The sequence below is a fragment of the Chironomus tepperi genome, unplaced genomic scaffold, assembly GCF_022539635.2.
Source record: "Chironomus tepperi strain 1889 unplaced genomic scaffold, CSIRO-AGI_Ctep_v1 contig_13, whole genome shotgun sequence".
Classification (NCBI taxonomy): domain Eukaryota; kingdom Metazoa; phylum Arthropoda; class Insecta; order Diptera; family Chironomidae; genus Chironomus; species Chironomus tepperi.
This window is the reverse complement of record NW_027226135.1, coordinates 1,671,489-1,691,565: the sequence shown is the minus strand read 5'-3', so window position 1 is coordinate 1,691,565 and position 20,077 is coordinate 1,671,489. Positions and strand designations below refer to the sequence as shown.

The 20,077-nt window shown below is 34.1% G+C and overlaps 3 protein-coding genes and 1 long non-coding RNA gene across 5 annotated transcripts; 3 read left to right on the top strand and 1 right to left on the bottom strand.

The window, feature by feature from the left end:
* Positions 1 to 457: 457 nt before the first annotated feature.
* Positions 458 to 1,945, top strand: LOC139090143 (zinc finger protein draculin-like). The gene has a single exon (XM_070639854.1). It carries the CDS (start codon positions 554 to 556, stop codon positions 1,928 to 1,930), a length of 1,377 nt encoding a protein of 458 aa, XP_070495955.1. The 5' UTR covers positions 458 to 553; the 3' UTR covers positions 1,931 to 1,945.
* Positions 1,946 to 1,978: 33 nt separating this feature from the next.
* Positions 1,979 to 2,610, top strand: LOC139090146 (uncharacterized). The gene is made up of 2 exons (XR_011544357.1): positions 1,979 to 2,033; positions 2,304 to 2,610. It is a non-coding gene; the product is annotated as an uncharacterized lncRNA (long non-coding RNA).
* A 2,394-nt stretch (positions 2,611 to 5,004) lies between these two features.
* PXo (P[[i]]-sensitive XPR1 orthologue) lies at positions 5,005 to 13,279 on the top strand. Of its 2 annotated transcripts, none has more exons than XM_070639841.1 (11): positions 5,005 to 5,183; positions 6,358 to 6,613; positions 6,690 to 6,712; positions 7,891 to 8,693; positions 8,945 to 9,233; positions 9,398 to 9,494; positions 9,554 to 9,685; positions 9,845 to 9,990; positions 10,208 to 10,288; positions 10,708 to 11,081; positions 13,035 to 13,279. In XM_070639841.1, exons 2-11 carry the CDS (start codon positions 6,568 to 6,570, stop codon positions 13,132 to 13,134), a joined length of 2,091 nt encoding a protein of 696 aa, XP_070495942.1. In that variant the 5' UTR covers positions 5,005 to 5,183; positions 6,358 to 6,567; the 3' UTR covers positions 13,135 to 13,279. The 2 variants fall into 2 exon arrangements, with proteins under 2 accessions (XP_070495942.1, XP_070495934.1); XM_070639833.1 differs by having other exon boundaries at positions 5,005 to 5,345.
* A 1,093-nt stretch (positions 13,280 to 14,372) lies between these two features.
* LOC139089962 (leucine-rich repeat-containing protein 15-like) lies at positions 14,373 to 15,566 on the bottom strand. Its single transcript, XM_070639631.1, has one exon. The coding sequence runs from the start codon at positions 15,564 to 15,566 to the stop codon at positions 14,373 to 14,375; it is 1,194 nt and encodes a 397-aa protein (XP_070495732.1).
* Between the last annotated feature and the right edge of the window lie 4,511 nt (positions 15,567 to 20,077).

The window sequence follows — 20,077 nt, the reverse complement described above, 5'->3', positions numbered from 1 at the left end:
ATACAAAATTTTCAAATTTTTATAAAATAAATGCGTGATTTTAAAAAAATAAACATGGAACCTAAATATTGCAGGATTTGCTCCATCAAGAGTGACAATTTGATAGAAATCTGTGATGAAACTAGGAGAAATTTCTATTTATTGACTAATATTCAGGTAAGAAATTTCTACGTCTTATACCTTTCGGAAAATGATATTGATGATAGAGACTCCAGGAGCGTAGCCAGGGTGATGGGAAGCCTTTGGAGACACGAGCTTCTTCCTTCCGAGAATTGAGTATTCTTTTAATCTTTCCTTGCTACGCTTCTGAATGATATCGAATGAATAATGATAGAGTTCGGTCAAAAATTTTAGACTGTACGTTGTAGTTCTTCGAAGGCTGACAGCCTGCAATTCTTAACGAATCCTAAATAAAAACAATTTTCACAATTCCATTCGTTTTTCTACATTTCAGCTCGTAAATTCAACAATCCACTCAAATTTGATATGTCAGGAATGCAAAGACAAGCTTCAATCAACCACAGAATATGTCAAACTACTTGCAGAAAATGAAATGAAATTGATGAATAACATATCACAAGACAATCCACTTAAACATGAAGATCAGACAATTGTGTCTGAAATTAAGATTGGAACTGAGGAATTTGAAGTAGAAAGTGATCAAGTTCCAAAGGATTTTGGAGTAGATTTAATGAAAAATGACTCGAAACCCAACAGTAATCGAGGAAGAAAGCGAAAAGTAGCTGAAATTGTTACAGAATTGCCAACAAAACCTAAATCGAAGAAATTAAAAGTCACAAAAGTTGCAATTCCTAAACTGTGTAAAAAAGTCATCAATGATGAGCCTAAGTCAGCCAAAAAATCTCAAGAATCCCATTCAAAATCCTCAAAAATCCAAGATTCTCATCCAAAATCATCAAAACCTCAAGAATCTCATCTTAAATCCAAAAAATCACCCAAAAATTCCAACAAAAACCCCGAATCCGAACCCCAAACCGACGACTTCTCCCACCTATCAACAACCAAAAACGGCAAACTAATCTGCCCCGACTGCAACCGTCCAATCCTCAAATCCAACTACAAAGACCACATCACCCAAAAGCATTCCGTCCACAACACATTCATCTGTGACTTATGCCTCAAAAAATTCCACCAAAAATCATCCCTCGAATGTCACATGAAGATCCACCTCAAAATCAAGCCTTACACCTGTCCCGAAAACTGTGGCAAGTCATTCTACAGCAAGCACGGCCTTTACTTCCACAACAAGATGCATCACCAGCCAATCAATGAATTTATCTGTGAAATCTGTGCCAAAACCTTCAAACAAAGTCATTTACTGCAGGAACACATTGACGCTAAGCATGACGGTGTCCGGTACAAGTGCACATATGAAGGATGTGGCAACGAATACAACACAAATGCAGCACTTAAGCGACACATCATCAGCATACATGAATGCAAAATTGTTCCATGTGAATTTTGTGGTGATTTATTTCGGACGGGATTTTCACTTTATCAGCATGTCCGGACGAATCATAAAGAGAGGAAGATCGTCTGCGAATATGAAGGATGTGGCAAGAAGTTTGTCATTAAGACTCACTATCGAGATCATTTGAAGATGCACACAGGCAAGAAAGACTTTATTTGTAAATTTTGTGACGTCAGTTATCATAAAAAGAGGAACTTGACACGACACATTGAGGTTGTTCATCAAAAGTCGAGATTTTATTGTCAAATTGATGGATGTGGTGCGTCACTATGTAATAAGGACAATTATAGGTTACATTTGAGGAAAGTTCATGGAAATCATCCGGAGACGAAGGATTTGCTGGATGGATTAGCTAAAATGAAACCGGTGTTTTTGGATAGTGTTGAGGATGTTGGAGATGATGATGTTGGGGAGAGGAATGGGGTTTTGGGATCTTGAGGTTGATGAGGTCATCATGATGTATTTCATCAATTAGAAGATTGATCATTTATGTCATATTGAGCATGCAACAATCTCTTTTGAGAAAGACAGTCAATCTAAGGTAACAAAGTGGGATGTAGTTGCACAAGAAGCTTCAGGTTAACATAAGGTGGACACTTCTAACAAGCAGTCATTTAAACTTGAACTAACAGGGAAATCGCATGCTCTCGAGAACTAACTCACCCTAAATATACCTGGTAATCCCATTGAGCGTAGCTTTCAGCTTGATCTGATTTTAAGAGCACAATATTTGCCTCTAACGGAATTCCTTGCATCACAAAAAAGTTACTAAAGCACAGTTAGTGAGTTTTAACGTCCGTTTCCCTTGCAGGTTAGGGGATGGTCGCAATTTACCTTCCTTGGTGGCCTTGTTAACGGCAAAGCATGAAGGTGTCCTGACTGTTTGAGATTAAGATTGAAACTGAGACATTGTGGAACTGTGATAGTTGTTTCAGGTCTATTTGTGGCAATATAGAATTCCCTTGGGAGAGGGTCGAGATACGGATATGCTTTAATCAATTAACCGCAAGGGATGAAGCGTGTCAATCAGGAAAGTGTGAACCAATCCTAAGTAGATTGCATAATTTCTGAAAATTACCCTAATACACTGAAATAATAAAATTAAAAAAATCATTTAATTTTGGCATTTTAAATCTGATTTATTGATAAAATAATACAAATTAAACTCGATTTGCCAGGAATCAAGTCAACTCACAGTCCATTATGAAAGGTTCCATCAGTATTTGATTAAATGCTCTACACATGTTTTCGTTCATTTACTAGATTATGCTCATTGTCTGTTAGAGATTAACATTCTAGTCATGACTTCCGATCATTTATTAACCAGGAAGGCACATGGAAGTAGAAATGGCCAAAAATTCGATCCTATGGCAGCGTTCATCTTGCTTGTTGGTGGATTTCATCAATTTTATGGTGTGATTCTAGTCTTAAGTTGAATTTCATTGATTTTAAGGTCAGATCCACATATGTCAGGAGCGTAAATGATACAGTGACCTTCATTTAAGATGAAACCTCTTCATATGCCTATAAACACTTCCCTTAACCTTCATATCAGCCCCACATAAATCACATTTAAACTTAACTTTACAATGTACAATATTCATATGATTTTTAAGTGCAGTCTTATTGACATAAAGTAACGAACAAATTTCACATTTTACAGCCGTTTTTGAATTTTTTAATTTTTTCTCCCTCTGTTCCTGCTTCTCATGCTTCGTCAAATGATATTTTAATGTTTTTGAATAAATTGTCGTAAAATTGCATTTTTTACATTTGAAATTTTTGGCATTTTCCTTGTTGTGGATCTTCAGGTGCTCACTCAAGTTTGCCTTCCGATTGAAACTTTTACCACAAATTTTACATGAAAATGCATTTGAATCCTCATGCCACATCATGTGCTGCTTGTACCTGTATGGTGCTGAAAAGATTCTGCTGCAAATTTTACATTCAAATTTTTTGACATGTGTCTTTGTGTGCTGCTTAAATTTTAGTTCCGAATTGTAGATTTTTGAGCATAATGGACATTTGTACTTTGGATGCTGTCCATGGATCTCCCGCATGTGCTGCTTAAGGCAGACTGGAATGACTGATTTCTGGCATATTTTGCATGTAATTTTAGTTTGATGGCACTTCATGTGGACGAGAATTTTGGACTTGTCGGAGCAAATTTTACCGCATAAATCACAAATTAAGGTTGATGGCTTTTTGATGACATTTTTGTGCCTTACTGCCATGTGACGGATCAAGCCATGCTCATTTCTGAAGCTTTTATCACAATATTCACAAAAAATTCTTTGAGTTATTTTATTTATGACATTTTCTTGCCATTTTGAGGCTTCAAGTCGCTGGAAGTTGCTGTAAATCTCAAAAACCTTCAATTTTGAGGCATTTTTGGGTTCCTTGATGTCTTCATTTTCTAGATGATCGATGATTTCCAGCTCTGGTTCTGACTTGATTCTGTCAAATTTATATTCGTCGTAGATTTTTGGCTGGATTTTTGAGATCCTTGCAAAGTCGATGATGTGAATTTCACATTCTTGTTTGATGTTGGATGAGTCGTGGAATTCAGGGTTGTTGATGATTCTGATGAGAGTTGGCTGTGATTCTTCTTGTTTGGTTGGAACTTGGGACATGATTTGAAGGAGGATTTTGGGGTTTTGTGGATGCTTTTTGGGTTTTTGAAGTTTTGATGAGGATTTTGGGTTGATTTGAAGGAATTGACTACTTTGGACTGTTAAGTAAATTATATGTCCCGGTAAATTGATGTGCTTGGAAAAAGTCTCAGGACTTCTACGATTAATTTCAGATGTTGCTAATTACTGAGTATATATCGTGCTTCAAAAAAGGTTGTCGACCATATTTTCCTCAGTCATATAGCCTGAGTCATCAAAACTATAATAAAAAAAATCAAAATCTCTAATATCTTCTTCTTGATGTACAAGGCCGTCCAATTTCCAAGAAATGTAAAAAATTAGTTCTAGAAATTTGAAATAAAGCAAGTCGATGACTCGCATTATAGAGTTGGAGAGACTGATGTCGAGTCTGATTTAATGGCTGAACAAATGTCAAGTGTTGCAATTTTTGGTGATAATTCCTGATTTTTTTGCTTGATTTTGTGTCCAGATGCTTTAAATTTTGATGAAATTTGGTCGAAATTGCTTGTTTGAAGGCTCAGATTTGATGAAAGAATCTCACAATAAGAACTTATTAATTTTTGGTCAATAATGACTGAAATTGTCGAACTTTATAATACAAATGTTCCTTAATATCCCAATTTTGTCATCATATACTCAAAAAAATCACAATTTTCCACCAATTTCCTCCAAATTAAATCTCAAAAAATCTCAAAACAATCACAAATCACTAAAACTTTTCAATATTTACATTCCACTCCAGCTGATCACTTTTTGAGCGCCAAAAATCTCATTCATCGTAGTTTCATCCCTTCAAAATTATTTCCCCTATTTTTCATTCTAAATAAAAATAACAAATTTCAATTGTAGTTGTGAAATGTTGTAAAAAAATTGAGTCGAGAAGACAATCTCTCAGCAATAAATGTTAACAACTTTTTTGATAACGTTAGTTGAAAGGCGATAGATTGCTTGTAGGAACGTCTATTTCAATTGAAACTTTAAATTAATATCAATTAAGGCTAAAGGAAAATTTTAATTTAGAAATTGAAGAAAAATCTGTGAGTTTGTTGATATTTAGTTGATTGATTGAGAAAATAAAGACTGAATGGGAATGACTTACGGAGTCGAACTTTACTAGACTCCAAATGGCCTGACTTTAGCCAAGTCTGACACAAAAGGAGCTCAGACTACACTTTATTTGGAGTCTGATTTCACTGAAGGTTTGTGAACTTTGAATCAGCGAGCATTTCGTGTATGATTGATTATGTAAATATTAGCAGAGATAATACTTAAAAACTGGGTGAATGTGAAAGTGGATTAATTGTCGTATCCATAGTTCATAGAAAGGTATTTCCTTATTGAGGTTCTTTCTTATGTTTAGCTTGATTTAAGGCAATTTCAATACTGAGACGTTTTTTTGTTCCTATGTGAACATATTCAATCTATTTTAGCTGATTTTTATAGCCAAAATTCTTCATTTTTTCATGATTTCTCAAATCGTTGTCAGAACTCAACCAGGCAAATTAATCACTTTTAAGTACCGTAGTGTTTATTATGGGAGCACATCGCTATAAGGCACCAGAGACATCGTCATTTGTAACTGTTGAACTCAAGGTCTCAGATTTATGTGACACAATTAGTTTGACTGATCATTCACAAATTTCTTATTTAGGTCCTTTTAAATTTTACCTAAGAGGGAATTACACCAGCCTTACCGATTTTCTTCCTTGGTTTACAGTTCTGGTTAGTCAAGGGTTCACTAGACAGAGACCAGAAATTCCCAGTGTCGAACTTGAGATGCGTTGAGATTGAGTCTTTAAATAATTCCCTTTTAGTCTCGATCTGGGTACCGATCTCAGTCTCGGTCTTGGTCTTGATCTCGGTGCCGGTCCTGATCTTGGTTACAGTTTTGGTCTCGGACTCGGTCTGGGTCCCTTTCGGTCTTGTATTCGCGGTACTGGTCCTAATCCGAGTCTCGATCTTGAAAATTTATCGAAGCTAAGACTTCGGGAAGTTCTAAGTTCAACGCAGGGTTCAATGTCTTTTTTCGATATTATTAGATGCTTAAGCTTCATTTTCAGTATCAACTTCCCGGTTTAAGTTTGAAAATCAATCCACAAAAATTCCAATTCCAAATAAATCCCACAAATTCTCACAACAGTCATAATATTTCATCAAAATCAACAAAACACCAAAAATAAGACCCAAATTTATTTATTTTTCTATCTGCAGATAAAAATTGCTCCCAAGATAAAAAGTCAACAATTCTCAAATTTCATTGGCTACAACAATACACGATCCACGATATTTTTATCCTAATTTGCATTACACGCGAACAGAAGCAATGTAGTCGTGAGTTTTACTGCGTAATGTTTTGAAAGTCATTGGAATATTTTTTTTTATTAAAAATTGATCGGCAAAGTCACCAAAAATTGAGTCAAAATGAAGTTTGCGGAGCACCTGTCAACTCATATTACATCAGAATGGAGTAAGTTGGACTTAAATGGACCAAAAAAGTCAAAAAATTGAATATTTTAAATAATTTTGTGTAATTTTACTTTTAGGGAAGCAATACATCAGTTATGAGGTAAATCAGGCTATGTTTCATGTCCAATTATGTCCATCAAGTCCGTCGGCACACCATGAAATAAATCCTGACAAAATAGACCCAAAATCAAGCCCAAAATTCATGAAAATCTGTGAAAATTTAGAATTTTTATATTTTTTCATTTTTTCCGAGTCTGCGCATGTCCAATAAGACAATCTGAGAAATATTTTGTTTATAAGTATACAGAACAACAGCTGATTATAATATAGGGTGATTAAAAATGCACACAAACATGTGCGTTTATAGGAAAATGTGAGATAAGATTCTCTCAATCATTTTCATTGGTTAAAGATGTTTTTGAGAGGAAAATTAATGAATTGTGGATGGGAAGAAGATGATTAAGATGGGAATTGGATCAGTATTGAAGGAAATGGGTATAGAGTTGAGTAACTTGAAGCTGGTTCTTAGTTTGATCCATAGTTCTAATTCAATATCATGGGCTATCTGGTATTTGGTGACACTTCAGGAAGCTTATCGGGTCATTTTAGGTCATTTCGGGTCATCTCGGATCTTCTCGGGTATCCTCGGATCATCTCGGGTCATTTCGGATTGTCTCGGGTCATCTCGGAACGTCCTCGGGTCATTTCGGATTGTCTCGGGTCATCTCGGAATGTCCTCGGGTCATCTCGGAATGTCCTCGGGTCATCTCGGAATGTCCTCGGGTCATCTCGGATTGTCTCGGGTCATCTCGGATTGTCTCGGGTCATCTCGGAATGTCCTCGGGTCATCTCGGAATGTCCTCGGGTCATCTCGGAATGTCCTCGGGTCATCTCGGAATGTCCTCGGGTCATTTCGGATAGTCTCGGATCATCTCGGATCATCTCGGATTGTCTCGGATCATCTCGGATTGTCTCGGATCATCTCGGATTGTCTCGGATCATCTCGGATTGTCTCGGATCATCTCGGATTGTCTCGGATCATCTCGGATTGTCTCGGGTCATCTCAGAATGTCCTCGGGTCATCTCGGATTGTCTCGTGATCATTTCGGATAGTCTCGGGTCATCTCGGATTGTCTCGGGTCATTTCGGATTGTCTCGGGTCATCTCGGAACGTCCTCGGGTCATTTCGGATTGTCTCGGGTCATTTCGGATCGTCTCGGGTCGTCTCGTCTTGTTTAGAATTGTCTCTCAATTAACTCATAATCTATTCTCCCCAAGGAAATGAAGCAAATGCTCTACAACGCAATAGAAGCAGCACCAAGTGCCGAAATAGCCGACCCAGAAGTCCTAACCCGATACTTTGCTAAATTTGATGAGCAATTCTTCAACTACTGCGACAGTGAATTAACAAAAATCAACACATTTTATTCAGAAAAGCTTGCCGAAGCAACTCGAAAGTATGCTGGACTACGATCGGAACTGTCAGAGGCACAGAATGAAGGCATATCAATGGAAAAATTTCAAAAATCAAGAAAAAATATTTTACAACGAAAGAAAAAGGATGTCCGTAAAATTCAGGAATTAAAGCTTGCATTTTCGGAATTTTACCTGTCCCTCGTCCTGCTGCAAAATTATCAAAATCTCAACTTTACAGGCTTCCGTAAAATCCTCAAAAAACACGACAAGCTTCTTAATATTGACTTTGGTGCCAAATGGAGGCAAGATCATGTTGAACTAGCTCATTTCTATACAAATAAGGACATTGATCGACTCATTACCGAGACTGAGAATGTCGTGACTGTTGAGATTGAAGCCGGTGACCGGCAAAAGGCAATGAAACGACTTCGAGTGCCTCCACTTGGTGAACAACAGAGTCCATGGACAACTTTTAAAGTTGGTCTGTTTTCCGGTGCATTTTTGGTGCTTGTTGTGTCTGTTATAATTGCGACATTGTTTAAGAAGCCACCGGATGAGACTTGGAGGTCAGCAATGAGGCTCTACCGTGCGCCATTCTTAGTTATTGAGTTTTTGTTCCTATGGTCGTTAAATGTTTATGGATGGAGATCGTGTGGTGTTAATCAGTAAGTAGACCTAACCTACACCTAACCTACACCTAACCTACACCTAACCTACACCTAACCTACACCTAACCTACACCTAACCTACACCTAACCTACACCTAACCTACACCTAACCTACACCTAACCTACACCTAACCTACACCTAACCTACACCTAACCTACACCTAACCTACACCTAACCTACACCTAACCTACACCTAACCTATATTAAGCACCTTAATCTAATCTCTAAATTCTCATATTCCCAACAGTGTCCTTATTTTTGAAATTAATCCACGAAGTCATCTGTCCGAGCAACACATAATGGAATTGGCAGCCGTTTTTGGTGTCTTATGGTGCATATCTGTTCTGTCATTTATGTTTAGTACAGCACTGAGCATTCCAGCATATATCAATCCATTACTTCTTTACATCTTTATGGCACTGTTCTTACTTAATCCAACAAAGACATTCAGGCATGAGGCGAGATTCTGGACGGTTAAAATTCTTAGTCGTGTGATTTGTGCGCCATTCTTTTATGTTAATTTTGCTGATTTCTGGGTGAGTAGTTTGGGATCTTAAAAATGTCAGGACTGTCCAAACTGTGTGTCACGGCACCAGAGATGTCATGAACCGGATGCTGTGTGCGGTGGCCCATCATGGTGGCCCGTGGCTTAAAAAGGTTGGACAACACTGGATCATGTCACTAAATTCTTGTTCCTTAGGTTGCAGATCAGTTGAACAGTATTGTGCCTGCATTCTTGGATCTTCAGTATTTCTTTTGCTTTTACACGACAAATGGTGATTGGTCAAAGGCTGAAAGTGAGTTTATAATTTAATCATAATTCAACTGTATGTAAAATTGGTAATTTTGATTGCAGATCCACAGCAATGCACAGAATCGTATGTAATACGAACGATTGTTGCAATGTTGCCGGCATATTTCCGTATGGCTCAATGTTTGAGACGTTTTCGTGACACGAAGGAGGCTTTTCCTCATTTGGCTAATGCTGGTAAGTTTTGGCTGTTTCTGAAGATCATGGTGTGACTTTTTGTTGTCAAAATAGATCAAATAGCTTCAGAAGCCATGTATCTTGGCCATACTGCCTATATTGTACCTACACAAACCTTATTATCAACATTTATATTGACTATTTGTGTATTTCCCCCAGCTAAATACGCATCATCATTTTTTGTCGTGATTTTCTCATCAATAACAATGGCAACGACTGGAAGCTACCCAAAGTCAACACATAATCCATTCTTTTATTTATGGGTTGTATCTGCAATTGTATCATCATGTTATGCTTATGGATGGGTTTGTAGAATTTTTAATTTTTTTTTTCCAGAGTTTGTTAGTAGGTCTAAAATTGAGTTGGCAGGACTTTGGAGTCCGGAATCCACTATGGAGTCGCTTCCCAAAAACAAAGTGATTTTCGGACTTCAATGGAGGCACCTTTACATTAAAGTCCTGCCCACTCTGCTCTCAATTTCCAAAATGGTTAATTTGATGATCTTTTGTGTTGATTTTACAGGATGTTTATATGGATTGGGGATTGATGTCAATGGAAGGAGAGAATAAATTTTTGAGGGACGAAATTGTTTACTCAAACACGGTAAGTTACACTAAGACATGGAATATTAAGTCAAGAAATAAGATCTAGAGACAATGTTTCTGGTACTGGATATGGGATTGGTACCGTATAAGATCATGAGTCATGTGTAGTGGGTAAGATTTACACCCTCACTGGTTGGCCAAGACCGTGACTAGCTGGGGAGTCTTTGTCTCGGTCTCGGTATTAGGAACTCTTGCTGGTAGGGCTTAGTGATACATTGAGTATGATAATATGCTCGAATAGCACAAATTGAATCTGACATTTGACACCAAGTCAGAGTCACTCCAGCCTAGTGCCTCGTTTTAGGTCAATCAACCGACTTGTGCTCCTTTGGGTAAAAAAAAAACAATTTCCAGTACCGTACACATTGTCTCATAATTTGTAGCCCAGCATCCTAATTTATATCCAATATCCCTTAGTGGTTCTACTACATCGCAATGGTTGAAGACTTCATTCTCCGATTTGGATGGACGCTCTCAATGTCCCTAATAGAAATGGGTTACATTGACTCAGACATCATGTTATCAATCCTCGCGCCATTAGAAGTCTTTCGACGATTCATTTGGAACTACTTCCGTCTAGAGAACGAACATCTCAATAATTGTGGTAATTTCCGTGCCGTCCGTGACATTTCAATAGCTCCAATAACCGGTGCATCTGATGAGGCAATGATTCTTAGAATGATGGACGATGAGGATGGTGTGACTAATAGGAGGAACAAGAAGAGTGGCAAGAAGAAGGAACAACGACTGTTGCTGAATGGTATTGCTGACTCGCAAGACGATCTCGATATGTAAACTATAAAACTATGAAACTTAAAGTTAACTGTTAGATGTCTTTTTATGGCAAATGCAATGCAAATTTTTTTTTTATTATTTTTTATGCAGCTTGGAAACAAAAGTTCAGTTCACATTTTAGACATTTTTTTAAAGCTAGTTTAATTTATTTATGCAAATTATTTATGGAAGAATTTTGTCTTTGAGGTGTTGATGGGCTAGGCTAATTTCTGGTGTTATACGATCTGTTGCTAATTCTTACATGATAGTCTGTTGGCACAATAAGTAGCAATGCTCTAATAGAGCTGCAGTGTCAGGTTTGTACCGAGTCAATGACCACAAGGAGTAAAGTGCTCTCAGATAGTTACTCGTAAGGCACACAGCGTAAAAATGGTCAAAAATCTGGCTTCAGGTGTATTTGACTCTGAATTTTGGTCAGATTTCTTCAAATCTGTCTATGGATCAAAGTCATGCTGGTCTGGTTTTTGGTCATTTCAACATGTTGTTCTTTCTTGGTAATTTAAACTATATCCAAACTGCACACGATGCTTAATCAATCCAGAATCTGGAACCAAGTCGGTGTGTCTCAAACCTGGTTCCAGATTTAAACTGAATCCGATTCCAACGCTAAGTCATAGTCACGATAACCTAGAGTAGGATTTTTGAGGAATTAACCGTGTTGTGCTTTTCGGGTAAGCTTAGTTGATGATAAGTTGGACACAACAGACGATGAACATATATCCGTACTTACTTACAGTAGCTAAGTTAGTAAGTTCAGTTAGTTTAATTAAAATAAATCAAATTTTTGACAATCTGAGACAAAATTCTTCCAAAAAAAATGTAGGAATCTTCATCGTGCTATTCAAATGAAATGAAATTCCTGAAAAACTGCTGAATCGTGAGTGGTAGTTACTGTGGAATAGCTATTGTGGTTTATAATACCATAACAGACAATGAGCATACTCACGCTCAAATTACAGTCCTCATATCAATATAATTATATTATCAATTTGTGAGAACGACTGTTTGTGACTCCAAATCACCCATAACGCCCCGGGTCATTCTTCGATACTGTATCGACAGTAATTACCACTCAAAAAATTACTTAAAAAACATTTATTTAAAATTATTACAAATTTTTAATTTTGTAGAATAGAATGTACAATTTAGAATAGTCAAAAAAAAATCCTAGTTTAGATCATATAAACTCATCTAATTTAATAGAGAAACAATCAAAGAAACGTCCCTAACAGGCAAAGAGACTGCTTACATGGTACAGAAATACCTAAAAGCAGTCTCTTTACCTGTTAGGACTTTAGTCAGACATTAAGGACTTAAATTAAAATTTGTATAGAATAAATTCACGACAAAAAGACTGTTTAAATTTGTTGATATTCATTTTTTTGACTCTTTTGCGGAATGATTTCATGCTTGATGCATCAGGGGCTGACTTGCATTTTAGGCTGACTAACTTCACTGATTTTTGGGTCAATTTTAAACTCGAAGATGGTTAAAGGGAACAAAAATGTTGAAAATTTCTAATTTTTTGCCTGATTTATTATTGAAATTTTATCTTTTTTTGTAGCTGCATTAGGGGCATCAGGGGTGTATCCAGATGATTTCTCAATTGTCCCTCCTTACCCCAAACCACCATTGAGGGGAGGGAAGGGTTGTCCCAAAAATGTTGGGGGTTTTTGGGTGTTTTATCTCAGAGAATCCTAAAAAATTGAAGAATTTTGTCAAAAATTGGGGGAATTGGGGATGATGAAGACTGTGGTGACACCCAACCACCCCTTCTACCCTCCAACACTCCATGGACACACCCTTGAAGAGCATGTTCAATTTAACACTTAAATTAGTTGAGTTTAAATTTTTTTTTCAATTTTTAATTTCCGCAAATTTTCCACAAATTTATTAATTTTTTTTTTTAATTTTTATCAAATTTGAAAATTTTTAATTACTTTTTATAGGGATAACAATGTGGCGCCAAAATCAATCATTGTTACCTCAACATATAAATTACTTACAGCACCTATCGATCACGTTAAAATGCTTGACAATTTGAAATGACCAAATGAGCAAAATGACAATTGTTGTGCAGTCTAACTGCTGTGCTTTGACAGTGGCGTTTTTTTGAAATTTTTGTGTTTTTGAAGTTTTTAAAATCAAAACTCTTTCAGGACATGGTGATATAAAATGAATATATTTAGAATAGTTAATTCATGTTAAAGTATTTTTTTTTTCAAAAATAAAAATATTTAGATACTTTTTGTTCCTTTTATTTTAAATAAATAGGTAAATGTGAAAATTTAGAATTATAGTAAAATAAGAGTTTGAAGTCGACTAGCATTTTGAATTGAAATTTTTAATTTTTAAAATTTCAATAATGTCAATTGAAATCTACACAAAATTTGGGTCAATAGTCAGAAATTTGAGTTAAAGTTGCAACTTTTCAAATATTTTTTTATTAAAATATCGCAGAAAATAGCAACTTTTGATGAATTTTTGAATTTAAAGCTGAAATTTTTCAAAAATTACAATTTTTCGTAAATTTAAATTTTCAAATTCTAATTTTTTCCAAATTTTCATTCCGAATTTGAAATTTTAAAATTTTTTGGATTTAAAATCTAAATTTTAATTTTTAAAAATCTTTTTCTTTTATTTGTTCTTTCTTTTTTTTCTCTTTTTTTTTTTTGGTTGTTGTTGTTACAAAAAAAATTTTTAATTTTTTTACAATTTTTAGTTTAATAATTGCATTTTTTTAATATTTTCAATATGAATATGACTTTAAGTTGACTTCAAACTCTATTAAAAACTATGAAAAAACATGAATAAATAAAAATGATGAATTTAGTAAATTAAAATAAAAAACTGAGTCTATTTAAATTGAATTTTTGAACTCAATCCACCACACTTTACTCAAGTTCATCAAGTTTTTCTCAATTAAATTCAAGTCATCTTTGAATTAATGTGAATTTGAATTGAATATTTCAAATGAATTCAATTCCTGAATAACACAAGTTGATTAAAATATCCGAAATCTGATAGCAGGTCGACTTGACTCTAACTTAGTGCCAGAATCGGTTGTTTTGGTTCAAATTCGACACTATTCCAGAGTGAAGTTGACCTGATACCGGATTTTGGTTTGATTAGCCGATTTGTGCTATTCAGGAATTCTTCATCCTCCATAAAATTCAAATTCCACCTCAAAACTACTCAAAATTAGATCATCAAACAAAAAAATCCATTAAAAATTCAAAAACCTTCATTTATTCCAATTTAAATTCACCAAAACATCACAAAAACCTTCAAAAATTCCCATGACACACCCCCAACGCTTCCCTCACCAAATCCCTCTGATTCCCAACATCCAAGAAATCCTGATCAACACAAACATTCCCTTGAAGCATCAAAATCTGTAAATTTGGTGTATTTTCAATAATTCTCGGATCAAATGACGTAAGTCCATTCTGTTGAACCTGTAAGTTCCTTATAGTTGCAATTGATGGCCCTAAAGCATCCAAACTTACAGTTGACAAGCTGTTTCCATTAAATCGGACAGTAATCAAGTTCCTGAGTGAGTCTAAGTCTCCAGGTCTTAGCTGAGTCAGCGCATTTCCACACAGGAACAGTTCCTGTAGCTGACTAATTGGACTAAACCACGACGGATTCAGCTCACGAATTCCATTCCGTCCAAGACCTAAAGTCCTCAAGCTTGTCAGTCCCAAAAATGGATTGTTGCCCAGCTGCACGCCATTCATGCCAATCATCAGGAACTCAAGCCTTGCCAATGTCGAAAAAATGCCGTCCGGAACTTGACTGATAAAATTATTAAAAAAATCCAAACTTCTCAACGTGCTGCTTATTGGCACAAACCACTGTGGATTAACAGCTGTCAACAAATTATTCCCAAAGTCCAGAAACTCAATGGCAGTTCCAACAAATGCATTTGCATGAATTTGACTGATTTGATTGAACAGGAACGACACATGATAAAGTCTTGGTGAATTAGCAAATAAATTGGCAGGAAGTGACGTCACTAAGTTCTCATTGATGATGATCTGCTCTATGGATCGACAGTCTGCAAATGCTGATGACTCAACAAGCTCCAAATTACTTTGGATGATTGAAATTTCACGGACATTTCCAAATTGACGACAGAAAATTCCGGGAAAATTTCGAGTATTTTGTGATAAAATGCTGACTATTTGGACATCAGAGTCAGTTCTGCCAGGCAAGTGCTGTCCACTTATGGATGTAATGTCAGTTCCTGTTGGATTGTTGATTATGGCATTGCAACGGTAGCCTGTGCTGGTGATGTCGAAGATGCACTCGATGGTGGATAATGAAGTTGTGTTGTTGATGCTGGCTTGGACATAATCAGCTTTTGGATCAATTGCAGGCTCTTCTAGTGCATAAAGTTGTTTGTCGTGTACTTTTCGAAGTAAAACCGATGCCGAAATATACGAAATAATGAAAACTAAGATTGTGATGTGCTTCATGATACTTGCTTGATTTTTGTTGAACTATGGCTTCTTGGCAGGCTGAGTCAGGGTTTTTATAGGAAAAAAGTTGAAGACGAAATGGATGAGTGATAAGAACAGTCGATAAGGTCCTTGGCAACTCTGTGATGTTGTTGTCAGCTTAACTCTTTATTATTGATGACGTATTTGGGTTTTTTTTCAATTTGTCAAACTTATATCTATTAATGTTCAGCCTTTCATAATAGCACAAATCGGTTAATCGATTCAAAATCTAACACTGGTTGGCAAAACTGTGGCATAATGTTACGAAACCAAATCAACACCAAGTCAGAGTCAAGCTGGCACTCTTGGATCTCTGACTGACATAATCAGTCAAATTCTAAATAAGAAATTAAAATTGACAAGACTTTGTGATCAATCAAATGGTCTAATTCAGAGTCTGCCTGTATGTTGCAAAGACAAGAGTATGTCATAAGAATTTAAGACCTTAACACTTCATGATGTATCTTGCAATATACGCAGCAACACATCGATATGTTGAATGTATATGCCAAGCAATTGAGACTATATGTCAAGCAGCTGAAAACTGCATTCAATACTGTAATGGAGCTTCGCAGCTAGAACAGCAAAATAGAAAAAGATCTTCGAAAATTAGACAAGACTTGTAAAAGAATCTTGAACTTTGGCACTTCGAAGCCAACATTCTACAATTAATTAAATCACTGATGCCACTTCAGCCATCTGAACAATTAATAAACAGAAATCAGAAATCAGAATAAATTCGTCAGCAATTCAAAATTTTAACTTCGTCACACTATTTTGTCGCTGAGCGGAAATTTTGCAGCCAATTAATCTCTGATAAGTTGGTAAATTTAATTAAAGGTTATTAAATTTTTTCAATAAGGTGAAAACAACAAGTAAACAAGAGGAAATAAGTATCATGAGACTGAGACATGTGATTGATAAGTCAAGTGTCGAAAACAACTTATTATCATCTTTTAAGTCATTTCTTACTCAGCCATTTCAAATGTTTAAGAAGATAAACTGAAAATTAATACAAATTTGGTAAAAAAACAGAGTAGGCCAAGGGATCAGATTTTATTCAAAAATTCACAAAATATCAACATTGTGACACACCAGAGTGGGACAAACATCAACAAGACCACTGTTTTTGGACTTTTTTAAAGGCTTAATATCAAGATATTTCAATGAGCCTCCTCGAGGAAGATGAACTCATCCTAGAGTCCAGGAATTTGGCGAAAATCGGAAAAAATCGACACGAGGCAAGTGAGAGTTGGCAAATTGAGTCAACATCTGGACTTAAGTCAAACACACGTCAAGGTATGGGTCGGCATCATGATGAAGACCATCGCTACTCCAAGGTAAGTCCATTAAACTGTCCGAAGGGTTTGTATATCCAAGTATGCAAGGAAAAGGTTAAAAATTTGGTAGTTTTGTTTTGGGAAATTCCATACGATATCCGATACATCCCTAATGCATCACTAGGCCTTGAGGACCCTGAAATCAACAATCCTGAAAATTAAAAATGTCCGAAAAAATAATTAAAAAATGCAATTTTTAGTTTCTTTTTTCTTCTCTGTTTCTTCTTGGTTTTTTTGTTTTATTTTTGCAGCTTTTTATTTACTTTTTTTTTTATCATCAATTGATTAATTTAATTAATTAATTCAACTTACAATTACTAACTAGCTATTCACAATTGGTTTTTTTTCTTATTTTTCATCTGCCTTAATATCTATAAAAAAAAATTATATATATTTTCACCGTCATATCGCTTATTTGATTTACTAAAAATTAGGACTTTTTTTTCTTCGAACTTTCCTTTTAAGTTTTTCATGACTTTTCCGGGCAATTTTCCACGCTTTTCTTTTTGTCGTCAACTTTTTTGCAATTTTTTTTTAGGAGCACAAAAATTTTTTTATTTACAAGTTTTTTTTAAAAATTTATTTTTTAATTTTAATTTTTATAAAAATTTTCTTTTTTCTTTTCTTTCTTTGATGTTATTGGCTTATGAACTTCCGTGTAAAAATGCTTTTTTTGGAAGTTTTTTAGTCAACTTTTTAGGTTTTTTTAGGATCTGAATTTTACTTTTTTTTTATTTTTACGCTTCTGTTTATTTTGGATATAAATTGTTTTTTGTTTTTGAAGCAAAATTGTTTAATTTGATTTTTTTTGAAAGGTTTTTTAAAAATTTCACATTTTTTTTTGAAATATAAAATATTTTGAAATTTGATTTAAAATTTGAGAAAATTGAAAATTTGAAATTTTTTTTAGATCAAAATTTGAAACTTTAAAAATTTAAAAATTGAAAGTTTAAATTTTAAAAATTGAAATTTGAAAAAATTTAAATTTAAAAATTTGAAAAAAATTAATAATTCAAATTTAAAAAACTTCAAAATTTTAAAAAATTCAAATTTAAAAAAATTCAAAATTTAATAAAATTTTTAATTTAACAAATTTTAATTTAAAATTGAATTTTTTAAATACTCAAATTTGTAAAAATTCAAATTTGAAACATTCAAATTTTAAAAACATAAATTTTAAAAAATTCGAATTTTAAATTTTAAAATTCAAAAACTTCAAATTTCAAAATTCAAATTTAAATTTAAAAAGTTTTCAAAATTTAAAAATTTCAAAAATTAAAATTTCAAACTTCAAGTTTTTCAAATTTTAAAAACTATTTCTAAATTGAAAAATAATTTCAAATTTTAAAATATTAAAAATTTCAAATCTCCTAAAAAATGTGAAATTTTTAAAAGCTATCAAAAATTTTGATTTTTTAAATTCTTCAAATTTCAATTAATCTGAAGATTAAAATGGAATTTTTGAAATTTATTTCATTTCTTGCATATTTTTCATAATAAATCTTCCATAAAAGATTATTTTTTTTCAAAATTAATTTTCCATCCAAATTTGGACAATTTTTCATTTTTTAAATTCTAATTTTTATTTTTCCTTCATTTTTTTTCCATTTATAATTCCTAATTAGGACGATATTACAAACAAACAAATAATATTAATAATGATAATATTGAAATAATAATAATAATAATAATTATAATAATGATAATAATAATGCATCTTTAATTATTTACACAATTTTTTTTTTCACTTTTTTTAAATATAAAAACAAATAGAGAAGAAAAGAGAATTTTTTTTTACAATTCTTCTTTATAATTTTCACTTTTTTTTTACTTTTTAAATCGTCGAGTTTTTTTTATAAAAAAATTTTTTCTTCTTTTATATGCGCTTTTTATTTCATCTTGTGTAGCTAAATTTTTGTTTTTTTAATTTTAAATTTATAGGTTTTTTTGTGTTTTTTTTTTGGATGGGAATTTCACTTTTTTTTAAAGTTTAATTCTTAATTTTGGGTAAATTTTTAATGTTGTTGTTGGGTTTTTGGGGCCTGTCTGTTCAATTATTACATTTAGACCCTCTAACCCAATTCTGAGAGACCCCCCTTCTGAGGAACCCCCCTTAGAGGCCCCCCTGAGGGGTTTGTAGTCAAATCTGATTTAAACAACAGAAATTCCGAGAAGTTTGTCTCAATTGTCATTAATCTTCAATATTTCTTGAGAAACTTAACCCTAACAGACAATGAGCATGGTTCTATGTATTTATGATAGCTGCATCTGGGCCCCAGTGCTGCACAACCTTTGATTTTTCACTTCAAAACCTTTATGGTAAGCCTGGACCAAAACCACACACGGCATAAGGTAAAATGGCATTTTCAATAAACTTCTAGGTGTATATGGGAGTGACGCATCATACAGGTTGTCCAACACTTGTTTTCTTCCAACTCTTCAAGGAAAAAAGGGGGAAAATCTTGGATAATTTTACGATTTTTTGAGGATTTTTCAAGAAAAACGCTAAAAAATTGAAGAATTTTTCAAAAAAGAAGGGTTTAACCCCAAATCCCCACCCTCAAAACATCTTTTATCAGTGGTGGACAACCTATGTGTCATGACAAATTAATGTGCCACCTGAGATGAATTGAAATGCTCTGTCTATACCAGTTATAGGCAACTTATATGTTGCATCACACCCATATACACCTGGAAGTTTTTTGAAAATCCCATCAACCGTATGCAGTGTGCGATTTTGTTCCAAATTTACCACCAAGGTAAGTGCCGTGAAAAATCAAAGATTGCCCACAACTGGTCTACGTACCCTTAAGCTGCATGCCTACTCCACATGCTCATTGCCTGTCAGTATCAATGACAAATCCAGTCAACATAAGACTCAATATTTTATTTATTTTAACTTCAACATTTTGTGGCACTTTTTGGGAGGTCAGAAAAAAAAATTATAAAAAAGTGCATTTTTTCAAGTTCAAAATTGAATTTCCAGCAGTTCCTTTGAGTGCTGGACATTTCCACCAACATTCCCATTAACTAATAATTATTATTGAATTAAGGAACATAAAAATAATAACAGAATTAAAATAGTTTCAATTTAACTAAAAAATTCCTTTTTTTATAACTGAAATATTTCAAAAAATTATAAAAAAT

Excerpts from the sequence above, each read along its gene's own strand:
- LOC139090143 (XM_070639854.1), top strand. The coding sequence starts at position 554 with ATGAAATTGATGAATAACATATCACAAGACAATCCACTTAAACATGAA.
- PXo (XM_070639841.1), top strand. The coding sequence starts at position 6,568 with ATGAAGTTTGCGGAGCACCTGTCAACTCATATTACATCAGAATGGA. Across the intron at positions 9,686-9,844 it reads TCCTCATTTGGCTAATGCTG|CTAAATACGCATCATCATTT; the intron begins GTAAGTTTTGGC and ends TATTTCCCCCAG. Across the intron at positions 11,082-13,034 it reads TCGCAAGACGATCTCGATAT|GGATAACAATGTGGCGCCAA; the intron begins GTAAACTATAAA and ends TACTTTTTATAG.
- LOC139089962 (XM_070639631.1), bottom strand. The coding sequence starts at position 15,566 with ATGAAGCACATCACAATCTTAGTTTTCATTATTTCGTATATTTCGGCA.